At 42.9% G+C, this 21,359-nt stretch overlaps 1 protein-coding gene and 1 long non-coding RNA gene across 6 annotated transcripts in view; one reads left to right on the top strand and one right to left on the bottom strand.

Annotated features, from left to right (window-relative positions):
- Positions 1-1,460: 1,460 nt before the first annotated feature.
- The window catches only part of SLC20A2 (solute carrier family 20 member 2), a 104,974-nt gene continuing 85,075 nt past the window's right edge, over positions 1,461-21,359 (bottom strand). For 4 of the 5 annotated variants that reach the window (XM_027599914.1, XM_027599913.1, XM_027599915.1 and 1 more), the window contains 3 exons: positions 16,342-16,527; positions 15,223-15,307; positions 1,461-2,985 (listed from right to left, as the gene is read on the bottom strand). In XM_027599914.1, coding sequence (XP_027455715.1) covers positions 2,821-2,985; positions 15,223-15,307; positions 16,342-16,527 — 436 coding nt within the window. In that variant the 3' untranslated portion in view covers positions 1,461-2,820. The remainder of the gene's footprint in view (positions 2,986-15,222; positions 15,308-16,341; positions 16,528-21,359) is intronic. The other variant, XM_027599916.2, reaches the window with a different exon arrangement.
- LOC113925274 lies at positions 2,900-5,943 on the top strand. Its single transcript, XR_003520963.1, has 3 exons — positions 2,900-3,037; positions 3,369-3,481; positions 5,887-5,943. It is a non-coding gene; the product is annotated as an uncharacterized LOC113925274 (long non-coding RNA).

The raw sequence follows: 21,359 nt of genomic DNA, 5'->3' as shown, positions 1-21,359 counted from the left end.
TCAGCCCCACGCGCGGCCTCGGGGGCCCCCCGCGAGGAAACGCGCTAACAGGGTAAGGGTGGTTGTCGACATCGGGGCCCAGCGCTCCCAGACTCCAGGAGCCGCTCCGGCAGGGGCACTTCAAGGCGCAGGGGGGGCGTGGTCTCCCCCCCACAACACCCGAGGGCTGCACAGAACACACCACCTGACCTTCCAGCGCCCTCTTCTGCCTCATGGTGGTAACTGGATGAACTCACCGACGCCCTAGAACTTACATGCCACCATTCTCTGAACGATGGGGTTGGTTTGTTTATTCTGCAGCTTATTCTGAGGAGACAAGAGGACTTATTTTAAAAAATTATCTTGTGAAAAATGAGTAAATGTGTTTACATATTTGCTCAGAAGCTCAGTCCTCTTGGAAAGGCAGAACATGAAGTGAAGGAACACTGTCTTGGGAGCTCAGGCTGCTTTGCGAGCTGTCGCCTGTCCTCCGCGCAGACGTTGTCCCTCTGCAAGGGGCCCGGACACGGCGAAGGCAGGGTCTCCAGGGCGCCCCTCTTAGCCCTGCACAGCTCCCTTCTGCGGACGTTAATGAAGACTCTCAGGCGGCCAGGGCAGGGGAGCCCCTTCCCAGTGTCCGCGTCCCCGTGCTGGGCGACCCATCGTCTGCCAGAGCTCACCTCCCTGCCCTCGTGGAGAGGGGCCGGGGGCCGGGGAGGGGTGCACCGGGCCGGCTTCTCTCTTCAGTACTGCCGGTGACGGTGCTTCGTTATCCCGAGGCTCGGTGTATGTGCGACCTTCGTCCCACTTGGGTCCCCGGGTCTTTGCTCCTCCCACAGCCCTTCTCCCAGGACGCTGCTTGCAAGCTGGCGCTGTTTTGCTCTTACTCTTCTCATAAATTTAGGAGGAAATCGAACTTGTTCTTGAATCTATGGTTTTATCAATAGTGGGGACATGAAAGGCCTAGAATGCCATTTTAAAAATCAGAGAAAGCAAATTTCTTTGTGGAGATGAAGCACTTTTCACACCTGGTCAGTGTCCCTCATCTCTGTCCCCTTCCTCATTCCAGAAGGAAATGGAGCTTGAGAGCCCTGAGGCATAGGCTGCAGGAGTGGCTTCTGAAGCTCCAAGCAGGTGTGTGGGGGGCTGCTTGAGCCTAGAAGAAAGAGGCCGTGCATTTTTCCGCCAGGCCCTTAGCCCTGGACGTGTGAACTGGCTAAGTTCACACACTGATAACACACCCTGTTATCAGTTCTTTGCTGAAGAATCAACGTGTGTGTACTAACAGTAGGGATTTCAGGATGCTGGGCTGTGTCCGTCATTTCTTCCTTCTCTTGCTCATGTGTATTTTGTGTACAAACATATAATAGTAGTAAAATAAGAAAGTTATTGGAAAAATAGAAGTAAATTGTGTAGCTTTTATTTTTGTGGAAACTGAACAGAAAACATAGATATTTAGAAAAAAACTTAAGAGGCAAACGTTGAGGGGCATTTTTTATTATAAATTTAATGTGGTTGATTAATGAAAAAATCACAATGAAGTACCAAGAAAACGTTTGTCAATATAAAAATTTTAGCAGCATTTCCATAGTTTCAGGCTCTAACATTAGTCATACTTCCTCCCTCCCGCTATCAAAAAAGAATCCAATGGGACTACAGTAGAGCATCAAGATGTTCAGCTTAGTAAAGGCCTCAAGGAAATCCTCAAATCCAGTGTATTGTCTAATATTTCAACTCTCCCTGCTCCTGAATTTCTAGAATGTCAAATCACTCGCCTTAGTGTCTGAGACAAGAATTCTGTTCTTCAGGCTGCAGGGGGAGAAGAGGGGTGAAAATTTAAACTGGACTTGATATGTGGTGCTTGATCACGCATCCTTACATACGTACACTCTCTACACGGACGACGATGAAGGGCCACTGCGGGGTTCACCAGTATCTGGCATGTGGCGGCAGTGGGGGTGGGGTGGGGTAGGGGACCCGAAGGAGGCCCCGCACATGCTGGGGGCTGGGTTGTGGGGGGCTGGTGTTTCAGTATCTGCACTGCTGAGGGGCAGGCCGGAGCCTGGCGGTCTCCCTACAGCATAGGCTAATGGGAGGATTAATGAGAAGGGGAGACAGACAATATGAAAATATAATACTGGCAAACTATTCCCCTGCTTCTTTGGTACTTTCCAAAATTCTCTGATCAAAAAAGTATAGGGAAGCACACCATTAAAAAATTACAGTTTTAAGTATTTACAGAAGCAATTATGATATATTACAGAATCAATACACAGTATATGAACAGATTCCTCAGTGAAAGCACTTGTGAACTCCTACCCTAGTATTATTCAAGAGCACACCCATGGACCTACACCTGCCCAAATGGGCATCATCCATCCCAATTCTCGCTTATCTTACAGTATATTCAATGGGGAAAACATCACTTTCCAATCTACACTTTACTTTTAAAAGGTTCTTAAAATTTGCCACTGAAATCATGACATACAAAGATTTGTTGAACATTGAATTCTAGGCAATATATATCTCCACTCCCATTTTGAGTATGTCTGAAATAATGCTATGTATTCTATGTATACAATATATATTTAACAGATAAGTAACCGCACCACGTTATGTCACCACGATACCAGTTTAATGCACATGATTATGTACAGTAGTTAAGTTAGCTCTGGAGGATGACTCTCTACAGTGTAGGTGAGCAGTGTGGTTCGGAACCTTAGGAAAGGGACACGGAGAAGCTGGTGGGGGACAGCCCGTGCATGGGCAGGACGCATGCCACACGCCCCCCCACGTCCCCACACCAGACTACCCCTCGTGCGCTGGGTGGAAGCAGACAAATCACACATATGGAAGGATCCCGTACATGAGGAGAGCCATGATAGCAGCACTGAACAACCCAGCCACGGGAACAGTCACAAACCAGGCCACAAAGATGTTCCGGAAGAGGCGCCAGTCCACGGCCTTCCGGGAGCGGATCCAGCCCACGGCCACCACCGAGCCCACCTGTGGGAGCACAGACATTTCAAAGTGAAAATGGAGGCCCGCAAATATAAAGGTGAGACATAGACTCTACATTCAACCATTGTAAACTGGCTAATCTCAGACGTAAACTGCATTATAAAATTACCAATTCTTTCCCCTCAATTTGTTAAAAGTTTTTAAAATAATTTAGATTTTAGGTATAATTACTTTAGGATTATTCTACTCAGATATAGTTCCGATATACTTTTCCACGTATATTCTGCTCTATTTGAGTGGAACGTTAGCCAATTATATGTCTTCTCTTCTCTCTGCACCTTATAAACTATAACTTGTCTTAAATATTCCGCAGGTAGGCTACTGTTTAACACAACATATGAACCTGCTTTAATGTGCCCTTCTCTTAGAAAAACAGCATCATAAATGTTGGAGCTGGAGAAGACCTTTGAGGATATCCAATTCACATCATTCGTTTACAGAGGATAAAACAGTTCCCGAGAGGATCTGGGGGCACAAGGAGGTACCGTTAATCACAGCAGCCTGCAGACTAGAACTCAGGCCTCTTGATTTTAAACTGGTTTTCTCCTCTCTCTCAAGCTGCCTAGCCATCTTTGTACTTTAGCTAGTGTGAAGGGAAGTGAAAAAGCAAACAGTAAAGTAAACTAAGTAAGATAAAAAGGAGCATAAATATTATTGGATCTGAACTGTCACTCATGCCTCACAAAATGACAGGTACAGATACTTGAAAATCACAATGTTAACATGGATTCAAATCTTTCTAAACACTCACCATTCATTTTATGGTTTGTTGAAAGTTTAAAAAGGAAAAAAGACTCAGCTTCAAGTATCCTAAAAATGAAAATCATAAGAAAGTACAACTCCTGTAACATCTCATGCCTCACTCAGGCTCTGGTGGGGCTCAGAGTTCAACAGAATGCCCATCTGTGAGCTGGAGTTTTAGGATCTCCATAAAATAGGCTCTGTTTCTACTAACCCTCAAATACTCCAGAATCATCAGGGGCCAGTGAGGTTCAAATAACAACCAGGGTCTAACCACAAAAAAAAAAAAAAAATAAAATCCAACACATTAGATTGTTTATGGACACAAACTGGAACCCCAAAAACAGCAGTATGTTGAAAGGCAGTTAATCTAACACTCTGTCAACCCAAGCCCTGACTGACCAACATCTCTAGGACAGCAACTAACTAACCCGTAGGGGAGGCCTTCAAAGTGATTATTGTATTTAAAGTCTTTGGCTGTAACCAGTACCCTGTATCAACCTGATAATCCTGTTTAGCAGTTCCTAAAACATGACAATCAAGATTTTCCTACTGCATAAGGATCAGCTAGTTTCTTTTGGTCCTCAAATACGGTCAAGTTCACAAACTCTAGCTCCTGTTACACACTGTCTCTCCGGAGCATATCCTCTTTAGTGCCCCCTTGGTTGTCCTGGATTCCCTTAAGGAGGACACGTTCAAGTTTCCATTTTATCATGCCCTCTTCCTTTCTTGGAAAACTTTTTTAAAAAGCATACAGGTCAGGGGTGCCCGGGTGGCTCAGTTGGTTACGTGTCTGCCTTCAGCTCAGGTCATGATGTCAGGTCCTGAATTGGGTTCCCTGCTCACTGGGGAGTCTGCTTCTCCCTCTCCTTCTGCTCCTCCCCTCCACAACCCCCCACTTATGCTCTCTCTCTCTCAAATAAAATCTTTTTTTTTAAAAAGCATAAAGTTAGAATAATATTATAGCAAGTTTATGTACTAGGAGAGATGGACAATTACCCAGACCCCCACTACCGTCCTATTTTATATTCCTTTCTTGTATTTTTTATCAATATACTTTAATTTGTAAATAATAGGGCACACTATTTCCTTTCCTTAAAAAAATTAACATTATATTACAGGCATATTCCCATAGTGCTCACAGCCTTTATGATTATCATGAAAAATGGCATACCCTTTAGGTGGATGGATGCACCTTAATTTAACCACTTCCAGGTTGCTTCCAATTTTTCCCTATTAAAAATATTTCCAGGACGCCTGGGTGGCTCAGTCAGCTAAGCGTCTGCCTTCAGCTCAGATTGTGATCTCAGGGACCTGGGATTGAGCCCTACATTGGGCTCCCTGCTCAGTGGGGAGCCTGCTTCTCCCTCTGCCCCACCCCCATGCTTGTGCTCTCTTTCTCTTGCAAACATAAATAAATAAAATCTTAAAAAAAATAGTTCCATGATTGATGTATTCATATAGCTTATATTTGGGCTTTAAAAAATAATATTCCCTGAAATGGATTATTAAAGGGGGCATTTATTTAGTTTTGTTATTTTATTTTAATTCTAGTATAGTTAACATACAGGGTTATATTAATTTCAGGTGTACAATAGTGATTCAACAACTTAAAGGGAGCATTTAAAAAACATCTTAAAATGATTTGAAACTTAGAGAAAAGTTGTAAGAACTCCACACACCCTTGACCCAAATTCACCAGTTTTTAACCCTTTGCCACAATCTATGAAGAAACATTTTCATACTATTAAAATATCCTGCCCCTCATCCACCTCCCTCTCCCCTTGAGCTAAAGACTCAGCCATCCCCTCTTTACTCCAATGGTTGCAACATGGTAATTTACCAACTCCGTTGCATGTATCAGATGCAATGCTGCTTGGAGGAAGAAGAGGATCTTAATACATACTGCCAAATAGTTTTATAAACAGTTGTAAATGTACAAGATCATCCATAATCTGTGAATTTTGCTACACTGTAATAATCCTGCAAATTTTTCTTTTTTGTTAACCAATCAACAAAAACATGTGTTACTGTTGCTTTAGTTTGCATATCTTTAATTACTCCTAAGGCTGAACTTACTTTTATTTATCCAATTGTACTCTCTCTAGTCTTTTTTTTTAAAGATTTTATTTATTTATTCCACAGAGAGACACAGCGAGAGCAGGAACACAAGCAGGGGGAGTGGGAGAGGAAGAAGCAGGCTTCCCACAGAGCAGGGAGCCCGATGCGGGGCTCGATCCCAGGACCCTGGGACCATGACGGGAGCCGAAGGCAGATGCTTAACAACTGAGCCACCCAGGCGCCCCTCTAGTCTTTACTCTATATAAAATTGTCTCTCCATGTACTTTGCCCATTTGGAATCTAAATGTGTCCCTTTATTTATTTATGTGTGGTCTTCATTGAATGATGATATTAACTCTTATTTAATGCAAATATTTTCTCAATTCACTATTTTGCTTTGTTTCAAGTTTCTGATTCCATACAATAAAATATGCTGCGCTCTTCTCCTGTGATTTGTCCTTGAATACTTGATAAATATTTAATTCTATTTTACTATACATTTTCTAAAATAAGACTCTATTTTATTCTAAATTTTAAAATTGCTTCTGAGTTTGGGAACTGCTGCTGAGTAGTTTATACTCTGAATCTTACTCCTAATGGGTAGCCAGGTAAATGGGCCATAGCATCACACCCAAATATGGCAAATATTGCCTTCAAAATCCAAAAAGGCTCAACAAGCACCATGTCTCTTCTTACTTGTGGGTTGTGCTAAACTACATAATTATCAAATTAAATAAAAGATGGCAATGGATTGTAAAAAAAAAAAGTTTTTAAAATGCTAGTTAGACCATCAGATATATTTTTTGAGAGTTGTGTGTCTAATTTTGTTTTTCTCGAGTGACAACCAGCTATCCCACGTCACTTACCCAACATCATCAAACTATATTGCTCGTATATTGTAGGTTCTATCTCTGGCCTATCTACTGTTTTATAGAAATATCAGATTTTTTTTCATTGTATAAATACGTATTTAAATACATATAAAATAACATCGATCATTTTAGCCATTTTTAAGTGTACAATTGAGTGGCATAAAGTATTTTCACATTGTTTTGCAACCATGAGCACCATTCCTCTCCAGAACTTTGTCATCTTCCCCAACTGAAACTGTCCCCGTCCACACTGTAGCCCTGCCTCCATGTATTTTCAACTTTCTCTTGGGTAAGACTAGTCCCTCCTCATTACTTTTCTTTTTAGATTTTATATTCTCGCTAACTTAACCTACCAAATTCACCTTAGTCTCCTTTTGTAAAGTTAGAATAAAAATTTGGTTGGGGTTGTATTTGCGGGGAACATAATATCTTTTTTTTTTTTAAGATTTTTTTTTTTAAAGTAATCTCTACACGCAACGTGGGGCTTGAACTCACGACCCGGAGATCAAGAGTCGTGTGCTCCACCAATTGAGCCAGGCAAGTGCCCCGCAGGGAACTCATATCTTTATAAAATTTAGTTTTCCCATCCAATAACACAGTCTGTCTCATTTGCCGGTCTTCTTTCACGTCTGTGCAAAGTTTTGTGCCTTTTTCATATATACCACTTGCATTTATCAGGATTATTCTGAAATAGCTTTTTGCTGTAATTCTGGAGGTGTTCTTGTTTTAATACATTTTTCTACTGACTATTGCTGACAGACAAGCTCTAGAGTTCTGTATTTTTATGGTGGGCTGGGTCATTTTTACTGAATTCTAGCAGTGTTTTAGAGACACATGCTGAATTTTATCAAATGTCTTTTTGGCATATATGCCAGTAGATGATCATATTTTTTTTTTTTTTTAAGATTTTATTTATTTGACAGAGAGAGAGACATAGCGAGAGCAGGAACACAAGCAGGGGGAGTGGGAGAGAGAGAAGCAGGCCTCCCGCAGAGCAGGGAGCCCGATGCGGGACTCGATCCCAGGATCCCAGGATCATGACCTGAGCCGAAGGCAGACGCTTAACAACTGAGCCACCCAGGCACCCTCATATGTTGTTTTTTATTTTTAATTTTTTTTATTGTTATGTTAATCACCATATATTACATCATTAGTTTTTGGTGCAGTGTTCCATGATTCATTGTTTGTTCATAACACCCAGTGCTCCATGCAGAACGTGCCCTCCTCAATACCCATCACCAGGCTAACCCATCCCCCTACCCCCCTCCCCTCTAGAACCCTCAGTTTGTTTTTCAGAGTCCATCATCTCTCATGGTTCGTCTCCCCCTCTGACATACTCCCCTTTTCTTCCTCTCCTGTTATCTTCTTCTTTTTCTTTTTTCTTAAAATATGTTGCGTTATTTGTTTCAGAAGTACAGAACTGTGATTCAACAGTCTTGCACAATTCACAGCGCTCACCGTAGCACATACCCTCCCCAATGTCTATCACCCAGCCACCCCATCCCTCCCACCCCCGACCACTCCAGCAACCCTCAGTTTGTTTCCTGAGATTAAGAATTCCTCATATCAGTGAGGTCATGTGATACATTTCTTTCTCTGATTGACTTATTTCACTAAGCATAACACCCTCCAGTTCCATCCACGTCGTTGCAAATGGCAAGATCTCATTCCTTTTGATGGCTGCATAATATTCCATTGTGTATATATACCACCTCTTCTTTATCCATTCATCTGTCGATGGGCATCTTGGCTCTTTCCACAGTTTGGCTATGGTGGACATTGCTGCTATAAACATTGGGGTACACGTACCCCTTCGGGTCCCTACATTTGTATCTTTGTGGTAAATACCCAGTAGTGCAATGGCTGGATCGAACGGTAGCTCTAATTTCAACTGTTTGAGGAACCTCCATACTGTTTTCCAGAGGGGTTGCACCAGCTTGCATTCCCACCAACAGTGTAGGAGGGTTCCCCTTTCTCCACATCCCCGCCAACATCTGTCGTTCCCTGACTTGTTAATTTTAGCCATTCTGACGGGTGTGAGGTGGTATCTCATTGAGGTTTTGATTTGGATTTCCCTGATGCCGAGCGATGTTGAGCACTTTTTCATGTGCCTGTTGGCCATTTGGATGTCTTCTTTGGAGAAATGTCTGTTCATGTCTTCTGCCCATCCTCATATGTTGTTTTTTAATGGACTGATGAACCGCATTATTTTGAAGATGTCAGAACACCCTTCTTGGGATTCACTCAACACCTATCTGTTGAGCACTTATGAGGGGCCAGCCCTGTGTAGGTGCAGGCAGTGGATAAACCCTGCCCTGTTCAGAGCCTGTTTTCTAGTAATCTGGAAAATCAATTTGACCCTGCTGAAATGTTCTAAAATCGTTCATGTCATTTATTAGCTCCTTAAGTTTTATACCAATATTCATATGTAAATACAGCTTTTGTTGTCAGGTTTTATTCAGTATATACTTATTCAGTATATGCTTTATAGAACAAAATGAAGAGTTTCCTGTTCTATTTTGTTTTTTTCCTACACTGTAGAAAGTTTACGTAACATGAAAATTATTCTTTTAAAGTGGAAGAGGTTACAGGGGGCCTGAATGGCTCAGCTGGTTGAGCGTCCAACTCTAGGTTTCGGCTCAGGTCATGATCTTGGGGTTGTGAGATCAAGCCCTGAGTTGGGCTCTGCACTGAGCAGGGAGTCTGCTTGAGGTTTTCTCTCTCCCTCTGCCCCTCTGTTGTCTTGTGTGTATGCACGCTCTCTCAAATGAATAAATAAATCTCCGGGGCGGGGGGGGCTTGGGTGGCTCAGTCAGTTAAGCATCTGCTTTTGGCTCAGGTCATGATCCCGGGGTCCTGGGATCCAGCCCTGCATTGGGTTCCCTGCTCAGCGGGGAGCCTGCTTCTCCCTCTCCCTCTGCCCCTCCCCACTCGTGCTCTCTCTCAAATAAATAAAATCTTTAAAAAAAATTAGTAAATCTTTAAAAAAATAAATACAATGGAAGAGATTATCTAATGAATCCATCTAGAACTGCAATCAGCTGTGCCCCCTCCTTTTTGCTTTTTCAGATGAGAAGAATTGTTTTTGGAGATCGTCCTTAATTTCTTCCTCTGGCTCTGGTCAGATTTTCCACTTTTTCCTACTTCTTTGTCAATATTTATTTGTCATGTATACTTTTTGCAGAAAATAATTCATTTTACATAAATTTTCAAATTCCTTAGCATACAGCTTCGTGGTTTCTTGTATAACTTAAAAATGCCCTTCTCTATCTGTTGTTATAATGTCTTTCCCCTAACTTAATTCCCTTTTTTCCCTGATGTGATTTGATATTATTTTATTAGTAACCACTTTTCTCTCTCCCTCCCCTTTAGTATTTTTTTAAAATTTATTTTGCTTTTATAATTACTACACCTTTCTTAGTTTGCTCAGAGTTTTAATTGTTCTGCACCTTTTAAAAAATCCTAATTTGAATGTCTAGCTCTTTTATTTTCCCCTTGCTCAATTAAACCATTCAAAGACAGGACTTTTCAACTGAGTCTAACTGGCTGCCAAAGGTTTTTCCATGTATCTCCACACACACATAGACACACACATTTTTTTAAAGAAAGCTATCATTTTAATTTTTTTAAAACTGCCTGATTCAACTGTTACTTAAAAAGAGCACTTAAAACTACCCAAGGGGATACTTCCCTTTTTCAACACATAATAAATTTATACTTTAATTTCATTGTGATTAGTGTGTTCAGCACAACTTCTGTTCTTATTTTATAAATTTTAAAGTGATTTTTATCATGGCCTTCTGAATTTATTTTGATAAAGGCTTGATGATACTTGACAAAAAGTCGTATATGATTAGCAGGGTAAAACTTTGATACATATTTATTATACCGCTCAAAATCTATTATTCAAATCTTTTATATTCTTTTAAATTATTTATTTATTTTAAAAGATTTTATTTATTCATTTGACAGAGAAAGGGAGAGCACACAAGCAAGGGGAGCAGCAGAGGGAGAGGGAGAAGCAGGCCTCCCGCTGAGCAGAGAGCCCGATGTGGGACTCGATCCCAGGACCCTGTGATCATGCCCTGAGCTGAAGGCAGACACTTAACCAACTGAGCCACCCAGGCATCCCCAAAAATTTATTTTAGAGAGAGGGTGCACGTGCGTGAGTGGGGGGAGGGGGTGAGGGAGAGAGAGCGAATCTCAAGCAGACTCCCTGCTGAGCACAGAGCCCGATGTGGGGGTCTTGATCCCATGACCCCCAAGATCATGACCTGAGCCAAAATCAAGAGTCAGGTGCTCAACTGACTGAGCCACCCAGGTGTCCCTCAAATCTTTTATATTATTTTTTTAAACTTTATTTATTTGACAGAGAGAGAGAGCACAAGCAGGGGGAGCGGCAGGCAGAGGGAGAAGCAGACTCCCCGCTGAGCAGGAAGCCCGATGTGGGGCTCGATCTCAGACCCTGGGATCATGACCTGAGCCGAAGGCAGACACTCAACGACTGAGCCACCCAGGTGCCCCAAATCTTTTATATTCTTAAATAATTTTTGTCTTCTTCATCTGTCACACACTTAGACATATTAATTTTTAAGTTCTAGTGGCTTTTGCCTTATCTTTTTAGTTGTTATGTTATATGGATCACAAGGGACCCAGAGTACTGTCTTCACTACTGATTGTCTTTCGTTTGTATTATTCATTGCTGTGTTGTAACCTCCCTCTTAGTAAGCTAAATGTGTTTCCAGATTAAGGCCATCATAGGCACCAAGAGCAATAGAATTATTGTAAGGAGCAGGGGAACCAAAGAGCAAGAATCAGAAAATTAAATTAGAAATTATAATACTAACTTTTAAAATCAGTAGTGTTTCCTAAAAGCACTTCCAAATGCAAAGGCTATGTCATCAATATAGATGAACAATGTGGGTAATTCACAAAAAAGAATCATCCCAAACCAGCCCGTTTTGGATAACACCACTCTGAATCACTGTTAAAAAGCTCACAAATGTGCTCCACAGTGGCCCCTGTCTGCGGTGGCCCTGGCTGGAGACCACAGCAGATCAAGGCTCACAGAAGGGAAGAACAATTCAAGTTACTGAAACATACAACTGTGTATACTTTTATTTTCAAGAGTTGTTTCTATTTTTTTAATTAAGGCTTTTAACTTTAGCCAGAGGTAATGTCCCAGGAAAATATCTAATGAATTGAACCCTCTGATGTAAAATACAAAAATGTGTAACACTGAAAGATTTATAGAAAGCAAAACTTGTCTTACCTACGCCTTCTGAAATATATGATTACCCTAATACAGTATACTGTTCTGGGTAATATGATTTTTCTAATTATCCTTTTCTAAATTATGTATTTGGCTAACATCTGGATCACTTAATGGAGGTTTGTGTTTTAAATTACAATAAAATTTAAACTATGCCCTCAGCTATGTACACTTAGAAAAAAAAAGCATGAATGAATAAAATGTACCCAGATACATTCAAAAGTGTATTTTCAGCAATACTTTCCATCTTTTCCTGCCAAGTTCCTAACTTTTGCCCCCCTTCTGCAGAAGGTGGCTCTAAGCAAGAAACCTAACAAGCAGATAGGACAGGAAGCAGAGAGCTGGAAAAACCGAACAGGCGGTGTGATTATTCCTGAAAAAACACAATGGCATTCAGTTATGACTTTACGCAGATGTCAGCACCCTTTGAATGTTTCCAGAATCATGGTGTCACCCACAAGGGGCCTTGTTCCTAACGCAACGTCGTATCTCTCATATTTCCGCCCGCACCTGCTGCACGGGCTACCACACACAGACTGGCACTGCGGGAGGGTGGGCGCTCGGCCGGATGGCAGGTGCAAGCTCGTCCCAGCGCCTCACCACCCAGGCTTTGCACCCCGCAGTGAGGACTGGAAAGCCAGGACCCTGACTTAAGCTACTGCAGCGATTAGCTCTGGGCTTTTTCTGTCAGTCCACCCTCAGTGACAGTGGCCAGACTGGTGAGAATCTGAGTTGAGGTCTGGCTCCTGTCTATTTGATAGCTGACATCGACTGTGGTCTTGTGTTAAGGAGACTTATTTTAAGTCTCCCGCGAGCTAGCCTAACTCTATTTATCGTCAGCGCTAAGGAAACAAAGCCTATCACATGATTTGTATGGATATTTTAGGATAATGATGACATACACATTTGTTCATTAAGGTCCTGTACAAACTGGATATAAATCCCTTACGTGCATCTCCTCATTATAGTATAAATATAAATATTGGGGAAATGACATAAGAGTGTAGGTTTTTATGGGCACTTAATACTTTTCATCTATTTCTGTAAGTAGTATTATAAAGTTTAGTGTTATTAGCAAAAGAAGTATTGTCCGAAAAAAAAAAAAAAAAAAGAAGTATTGTCCGTTATAACACTTCATACATTCTGCATAGGTTAGACTTCTGATAGCGTTAGGTAACAGCCCAGGAAAACCAAACTTGGTTTTTCAAGAGATCTTTCAACTGGTGGGAAAGAGGTGGCCTTCACTAGGCTTGCTTATGTGCAGGGTTAATCATTAAGAAGACAGTAACATTTATTTAAAAGCAGCCCCAAAGACTCTTCATGCCTGCAGAAAAGTTCAAAGCCTATTTCTTTGGGAGAAAAATATATTTAGTAAGAGGCATTTCCTCTCTGCTCCCACACACCAGTGAATTGAAGTTGATGCGGAGTAAGGGTCACTTTCCATTCCACCAAGTTCTGTACTGTTTGAAATATTTCAATGAACATGTGCTTCTTTTGTAACTTTTACATCACTGGAATCAGAACAGTAACAGTGACAAAATGGCAGGAACGCAGCGCATTTTTCCTGCCTTCCTTCTTTGCACCTGCCAGGCGTGGGGGGCAGGGCACGGAAAGCAGGGCGGGGGCACCCTGCTGGGTGCGGGACCTCAGTTGGGCCCCTCACTGGTCATGTGAGCTTGGGTGAGTTACTTAACCTCGCTATCTTCAGTTTCCTCATTGCTAAAACTGAGGTCACCTTAGCACTCACCTCCAAAGGTTCTTGGGAGGGTTAAATGGGTTCATATTCACAGGGCACTTAACACGCTACCCACAGAGAGCACCTGCCCCGCACGTCTTAGCTGTGGTTGGTTACCATTACCAGGATCACTGTAACAAGCAGGAGGCACAGAGCATGAGGTCAACGTCTGAATCCTGGCTCTAGCACATGCTTAACGTATGATCTTGGGAGAGTGACCTAACTCGGGAGTCCTCAGTTTTCTCATCTGTAAATTGGGAATAACTACCAATTTCATAGGGTTGCTGTGGGGGTTGAGTGGTGTATCTGTTGCACATGTATGAAGCCCTAAACACAGCACTTGGCATTTCCCAAGCACTCAGTAAGTGGCAGTGATTTTTATAATAAAAATTTCTGGAAACTGCGGGTTTTCTATATACTGTAGCAAAAAAGGAAAAAACAAGGAAACAAAAAGCCTCTTTCCAATGAGGCTGATTCTCCATGCCACGAGGCTCCAGATTCGTCAGCTGGTCTACTTAAAATATTCCCATAAACGCCACCTGTCATTTTAATATTTGAAGCACTAAGCCATTCACATGTAGTGGTATTTGTTTATAATAAACACATTGGTTGGTGTTTTTAAACTGTGTGTGAATGTGGATGGCTGTCTCTGCCTTGGTCACTGCGGTGCTCCTGGTGCCCACAATGAATGATGCCTCACACAGAGCAGGTACAAATGGTTTTTTCTTGAATGACACGAACAAAAGAACCTAGGAAAAATCTGAAGTGTCTTTTGCTTTGTTGAAGTTAGTGAATATTTTTGTATATAGGAAGCCCACTGAGTATGTTTTAGGGGCAGACCTGGGTTCTAGTCCTGGCTCCTCCCTGGGTGACCCTGGAGGACTCCCGGAAACTCACTGGGACCATTTCCTCTTCCTTCATCTTTCAGGTTCCTTGCAGCTCCAACATTCCCCTGTTCTAAGGAATTCTCTCCTGCACAGCCCTGAGTTTTAGAGCACTTGGCAGTGATCGATATTCAGCATTACCCCTCCTTTGGAATTGACTCTAAGGCAATCGAGTCATTTCGACCAGTCACATAAGGAAAAAGAACTGAAACAACCAAGTCTTACACTTCCATTGAGATGATTTCTGCTTAGTCTACTTCCACTGTCAACGCCCAGTCCCCTGCACTGGCTGGAACTGGGTGCCATGCCCCCGTGTGAGCCTACGAATATGGTTAGCGTACACATGACTTCAATGCAAAATCCACTGTGGAAACAACGAGAGAGAAACAGGACAAATGGAAAGTGTGAAGCACACATGGAAGGAGGGAGAGCTCTTGCCATGCACGCACTGAGAAGGCCAAGTGTGCACGACAGAAGGCGTCATGCTGCCGAGCCCGGAGGGTCGAGAGGGACAGCCCACGTCCAGCAACACTCCAGCGGACCCAGCAAACCTCGAGACGACTGTTTTCACAAACAAGCATACACCAAGCGCTGCCGGCTTTTCTCCACTCGCTCGGCGACTGTGGACTGAGCCCAGCAGCCCGAGGCCAGACCCACCTTGCAGTGTGTGGTGCTGACAGGAAGCCCGACGTTGGAGGCGATCACCACTGTGAACGCAGAGGCCAGCTCAATGGTGAAGCCGCTGCGGGAGGGGGCACAAGACACACATCACAGGCGCTCTTTGTATCAGCCTCACTGGCACCCCAGGGGTGCCAGAGTCTCACCAGAACATTCTTTGGGTCGATTGTTGGGCTGCTGACGGGGCCAGATGACATTAGCAGAAAAGAAACTGCTGCATAATGACAACAATTCACACTAAGACTGTGCATGATACTGTTTCCAGCCCTAAATAGCCTTCTTTTTCTGATATGTTTTCCAAAAGCACACACTGTCATAACTGGGTCAGAAATTCCTGCTGTGTAAAAAACGCTAAATTAGTCATTTCTAAAGTGGCAGAGGAAAAAAAAACATTCTCCCATTTTTAAAATGTGTACTTCTTGCAAAAAAAGTGAATTTTTCCCTCAGATTGCTCATTTTTCTTCAAATCCATCTTATAAAAGAATCGTTCATTACAGTGGGTTTCAAGGGGGGAAAAGACTTCCTTATAATAGGTGGTTCCAAGTTTAGTTGTATTCTCAAAGTTCTCCTGTCAGTTTGTACTTAACCCTGAATATACGTGGAGAATACACAACAGAAGGGCCACGGAGAGACCACGTGGGAGGGCAGCGGGGCACCGTTCCCCACCTGCTGAGCCCCAGGGAGCTTGCACAAGCTAACCTCCAAGGGTGGCAGCCGAGAGCTGCTTCCATCCAGCAGGTGAAGCTGGTGTGGCGGAGAATTTTCTGGAAATGCAGACCCTGGGCCCACTTGCCCTCTGAGCCTCCTGTGGGGTAAGACTCCTGGGAGCCTGGACCAGGGTTTCTTTTCGCCTTCCCTCCGCTCTGCTTCAGCTTCTCTTCCTCCTAAACTTCCAGCCTCTCACTTTCCCTCGCTTGGTGCCACTGTGGATGGGCTGGGTGCACGGGCCGGAGGGCGGCGACGGGCGGCAAGCCCTGTCCCCACTGGGCCCCCAGCGGCCCGGAGGCTGTGCTGAGGGCATGGGGGCAGAGGGGCAGCCGGGTTCTGCAGCAGGCCTGGGAGGACAGCCTTGCCCCTCTGGCAGGTGCTTTGGCTTACCTCGATGGCGTGATGGGCGTGAGGTCCTTCCCCATGGTCTGGATCACTCTTCTCCCCCAGACCCAGAGACCGGTGCAGATGCCGACTCCTCCATAAAACAACAGCCAGACGGGGGTCGCTGCTTCTTGCAGGACTGCGCCTTGCTCATAAATCAGCCACAAGGCTACCAGGGGACCGATGGCGTTACTGGGAGGGAAAAAGAGATGGTGACACAGACACGGTCTGCACGCACACGAGGTCCCGTGCACAGTGAGCGGCAGCTACCCAGGCTTGAGGAGAGCCCATCGGCCTGTATTTGTGGATCACCCACATAATCAAAATGATTAATTTGTTTTATTGAGATGAAAAACCCCATCAAATGTACTACCTTCACCATTTCTAAGTGTACGGTTCAGTAGTGTTCAGCAGTTCACAGTGTTGTGAAACAGATCTCTAGGACATTCTCACCTTGCAAGTCTGGAACTTTACACCCACGGAACAGTAAGTCCCTCTGCCCTGACCCCCTGCCGCAGCTCATCACCACCCTACTTTCTGTTTCCACGGATTTGACTACTCTAGGTACTTCACAGAAGCAGGATGACTCAGTATTCGTCTCTGTGTGATGGGCTTATTACTTCACTCTGCATCATGTCCTCGGGGTTCATCCATGTGGGAGCACGAGTGGGAATTTCCTCCCTCTGCAAGGCTGGACACCCCCCGGGCGCACAGCTCACATCTTCATCTGCCCCCTGGCCACCGGGAGTAATGTGCAGTGAACACGGGTGTACAAGTACCCCTTCAGGACCCTGCCTGCACTTCTCCCGGGTACACACTCAGAAGGAAGACTGCGGGGTCACACAGCGGTTCTATTTTTCGTATTCTGAGGAGACTCCAGACCGTTTTCCACAGCAGCTGGGCCAGTCTCCATGCCCACCAACAGCGCATGAGCCTCCCATTTCTCCACACCCTCGCCGACACTTGTCATTGTGGGTTTTTTTTACAGGAGGCCCCTTAATGGGTGTGTGCCTTCAATTTTTTAAAGAAGTACTGAAATATCACGACAAGTGGACACAAACACCCAGTTCTGTTTTCCTCTTCTATTCTTTTCTCTATTTGCATTTTCACGACTAGCATTGCTCCTACTACTAGCTAGCAGTCAGGGTGGCTGTGTCAGCTCCCACACGACAGGCCACAGACACAGTCTCTAACCGTTGGTTCTCACACCCACCGTGCCCCCCAGCTATTGATGCTCCCATTTTACTGATGAGGAAGCGGATGCCAAAGTCCTGTCACCAGCAGGCGGCAGCACTCAGGTGCTTACGCCCTTTCCCCTCAACCCGCTACTGTCACTCAGGCCCTTGGCAGGCACATGCGGACTGTTTTGGAGGATGCCACAGGTTTGGTTTGGGTTTTAAGATAGGCTCCATGCCCAGAGAGGAGCCCAACGCGGGGCTTGAACTCATGACTCTGAGATCAAGACCTAAGCTAGGACCAAGAGTTGAATGCTAAGCCGACTGAGCCACCCATGCGCCCCATTCTTTGGTGAGGTGTCTGGTAAGGTGTTCGGCCCATTTTTAAAATTGGGTTGTTTTCTTATTGTTGAGTTTTAAGAGTTCTTTGTATATTACTATTTTAGCAGATATCTCTTTTGCAAATATTTTCTCTGTTTCCGGCTTCTCTTTTCTCACGACACTGTCCTCCACCATGCAGAAGTTTCTAATTTTAATAAAGTCCAGTTTATCTAGTATTTCCTTTATGGACTGTGCCCTTGATGTTGTATCTAAAGAGTCATTTCCATACCCATGGTCATCTAGGTTTTCTCCTGTGTTATCCCACTAGAGTCTCAAAGTTTTTCTCTTTACGTTTAGGTTTGCGATCCGTTTTGAGTTACTTTCTCCGAAGGGTGTAAGGTCTGTGTCCAGATTCATTTTTTTGCACATGGATGTCTAGTTGTTCCGGCACCATTTGTTGAGAAGACTCTCTCTGCTCTGCTCTATCTCCTTTGCTCCTTTGTCAAAAATCAGTTGACTATATTTATGGGAACCTATTTCTTTTTTTTAAAAAGATTTTATTTATTAATTTGAGAGAGAGAGAGTGCACACATGAATGGGGCGCAGAGGGAGAAGCAGGCCCCCTGCAGAGCAGGGAGCCCGACACAGAGCTCGATCCCAGGACCCTGGGATCATGACCTGGGATGAAGGCAGACGCTTAACGACTGAGCCACCCAGGCGCCCTACAGGGGTCTATTTCTGAGCTCTATTCCGTTTCACTGATTTATCTATTCTTTCGCCATGACCACACCGTCTTGATTACTGTGGCTATATTATAGTAAGTCTTGATGTTGGGTAGTGTCAGTCCTTCAGTTTGTCCTCCTCCTTCAATACGGTGCTGGCTATTCAGGGTCTTTGTTTTTCCTTATAACTTCTACAATCAGTTTGTCGATATCCATAAAATAACTTCCTGGGATTTTGACTGGGATGTGTAATGAATTTATAAATCGAGATGGGAAGAACTGACATCTTGACAATATTGAGTCTTCCTATCCTTGAACATGGAAAATCTCTCCATTTAATTCTTTGATATTATTCATCAGTTTTGTAGTTTTCTGCATCTAGATCTTGTACATATTTTGTTAGATTTATACCTGTTTCATTATGTAAACAATATCCTGTTTTTAATTTCAAATGCCACCTGTTCATTACTGGTGTGTAGGAAAGCAACTGACTTGTACATTAACCTCATTCCTGCAACCTTGCTATAACTGCTTATTCGTTTCAGGAGTTGAGGAAGTTCCCCTTTATTCCAGTTTACTGAGAGTTTTTGTCATGAATTAAGTGGTAAATTTTGTTCAAGATTTTTCTGTCTCTATTGATATGATCACGTGATTTTTTTCTTTTTAGCCTACTGACGTGATAGATTACATTAACTGATTTTTGAATGTTGAACCAGCCTTGCATACCTGGGATAAATATCACTTGGTCATGGTGTTTCATTCTTTTTATACATTGCTGGATGGAATTTGCTGATATTCTGTTGAGGATTTGTACATTCATGTTTGTGATGATATTGATCTGTAGTTTTCTTTTATGTCAATGGCCTTGTAGAAAAAGTTAGGGAGTATTCCTCTACTTCTATCCTCTCAAGGAGTCTGTAGAAAATTGGCATAATTTCTTCCTTAAATGTTTGGTAGAATTCACCAGTGAACCCATCTGGGCGTGGGGCTTTCTGTTCTGGAAGGTTATTAATTATCGATTTGATTTCTTAAATAGAGATAGGCCTCCTCAGATAGTCTATTTCTTCTTTCATGAGTTCTGGCAAATTGTGTCATTCAACGAATTAGTCTTTTTCATCTAGGCTATCACATTTATGGGCAGAGTGGTTCAGAGTATTATCTTTTTAATGTCCATAGGATTTATAGTGAAGTCTGCTCTTTCATTTCTGATATTAGTAATTTGTATCCTCTCTTTTTCTTAGTTAGCCTGGCTAGAGGCTTCTCATCTTTATTAATCTATTCAAAGAATTAGCCTTTGGTTTCACTGATTTTCTCTTTTGATTTCCTGATTTCAATTTCACCGATTCTTTTCTAATTCTTATTATTTCCTCTGCTTACTTTGGATTTAATTTTCTCCTCTTTTTCTAGTTTCCTTGGGTAGAAATTTAGATTACTGATTTTATATATTTATTCTTTTCCAATATATAAATTCAGTGCTATAAATTTCTAAGCACTGCTTTTGCTGCTTCCTAATTTTGATGTGTTTTCATTTTAATTTAGTTTAAAATATTTAAAAATTTCTCCTTTGATCCACGTGTTATTTAGAAGTTTAATCTCCTGGGCACCTGGGTGGCTCAGTCGTTAAGCGTCTGCCTTTGGCTCAGGTCATGATCCCAGGATGGGATCGAGCTCTGCGTCGGGCTCCCTGCTCTGCAGGGGGCCTGCTTCTCCCTCTGTCCCCATAAAGAAGGGACACCTGGGTGGCTCAGTCAGTTAAGCGTCTGCCTTTGGCTCAGGTCATGATCCCAGGGTCCTGCGATCGAGCCCCACATCAGGCTCCCTGCTCAGAGGAAAGCCTGCTTCTCCCTCTCCCACTCCCCCTGCTTGTGTTCCCTCTCTCGCTGTGTCTCTCTCTGTTAAATAAATAAAATCTTAAAAAAAAATAAAAAAGAAGTTTAATCTCCTTATATTCTCGGATCTTCTAATTATCTTTCTGTTATGGATTTCTAGTTTAATTCCATTATGCTCTGACAGCAGACACTATATTGGCTTTATTTTTTTTAAAATGTGTTTAGGTGTGTTTTATGGTCCAAAATATAGCATGTCTTGCTGAATGTTCCCTATGAGCTTGAAAAGGATGTGAATTCTGCTGTTAGAGGAAGCAGTCCACAGACGCCAGTTATATCCAGTTGACTTGATGGAGTTAGTGAATTCAACTGTGTCCTTACTGATTTTCTGCTTGCTGAATGTGTCTATTCTGTCTAAAATTAACATAGCGACCCCTGTTTTCCTTTCATTAGTATTAGCATGATATATTTTCCTCCTTCCATTTACTTTTAACCTGAATGTGTCTTTATATTTAAAGTGGATTTCTTATGGCAACATATACTTGGGTCTTGTTTTTCGATCCAGTCTGACAGTCTTTGTCTTTTAATAGGTGCATTTAAACCACTGACGTTCAAAGTGATCACTGATATAGGAGGACTAATACCTACTGTATTTGTGACTCTTCTCTATTTGTTGGCCTTGTTCTTTCCTATTTTTGTCTTCCACTTTTTTTGCCTTTTAATTGAGCATTTTATATGATTTCATTTTCTCTCTTCTCTTATCATATTGATTATACTTTTTTAAAACTGTTTTTAGTTGTTGCCCTAGACTTTGCAATACATAGTTCTACAGCTAATCCATGTCTGCTTTCAAAAAAGACTATACCATTTCACAGACAGCATGAGTCCTTAAAATTAAAAAAATCCTCATTTTTCCCTCCCATCCCCTGTATCACTGCTGTCATTCATTTCACTTAATACAGGCATACATAACGACATAT

This window comes from Zalophus californianus, chromosome 2, assembly GCF_009762305.2.
Source record: "Zalophus californianus isolate mZalCal1 chromosome 2, mZalCal1.pri.v2, whole genome shotgun sequence".
Lineage (NCBI taxonomy): Eukaryota > Metazoa > Chordata > Mammalia > Carnivora > Otariidae > Zalophus > Zalophus californianus.
This window is presented reverse-complemented; position numbering and strand designations above follow the sequence as displayed.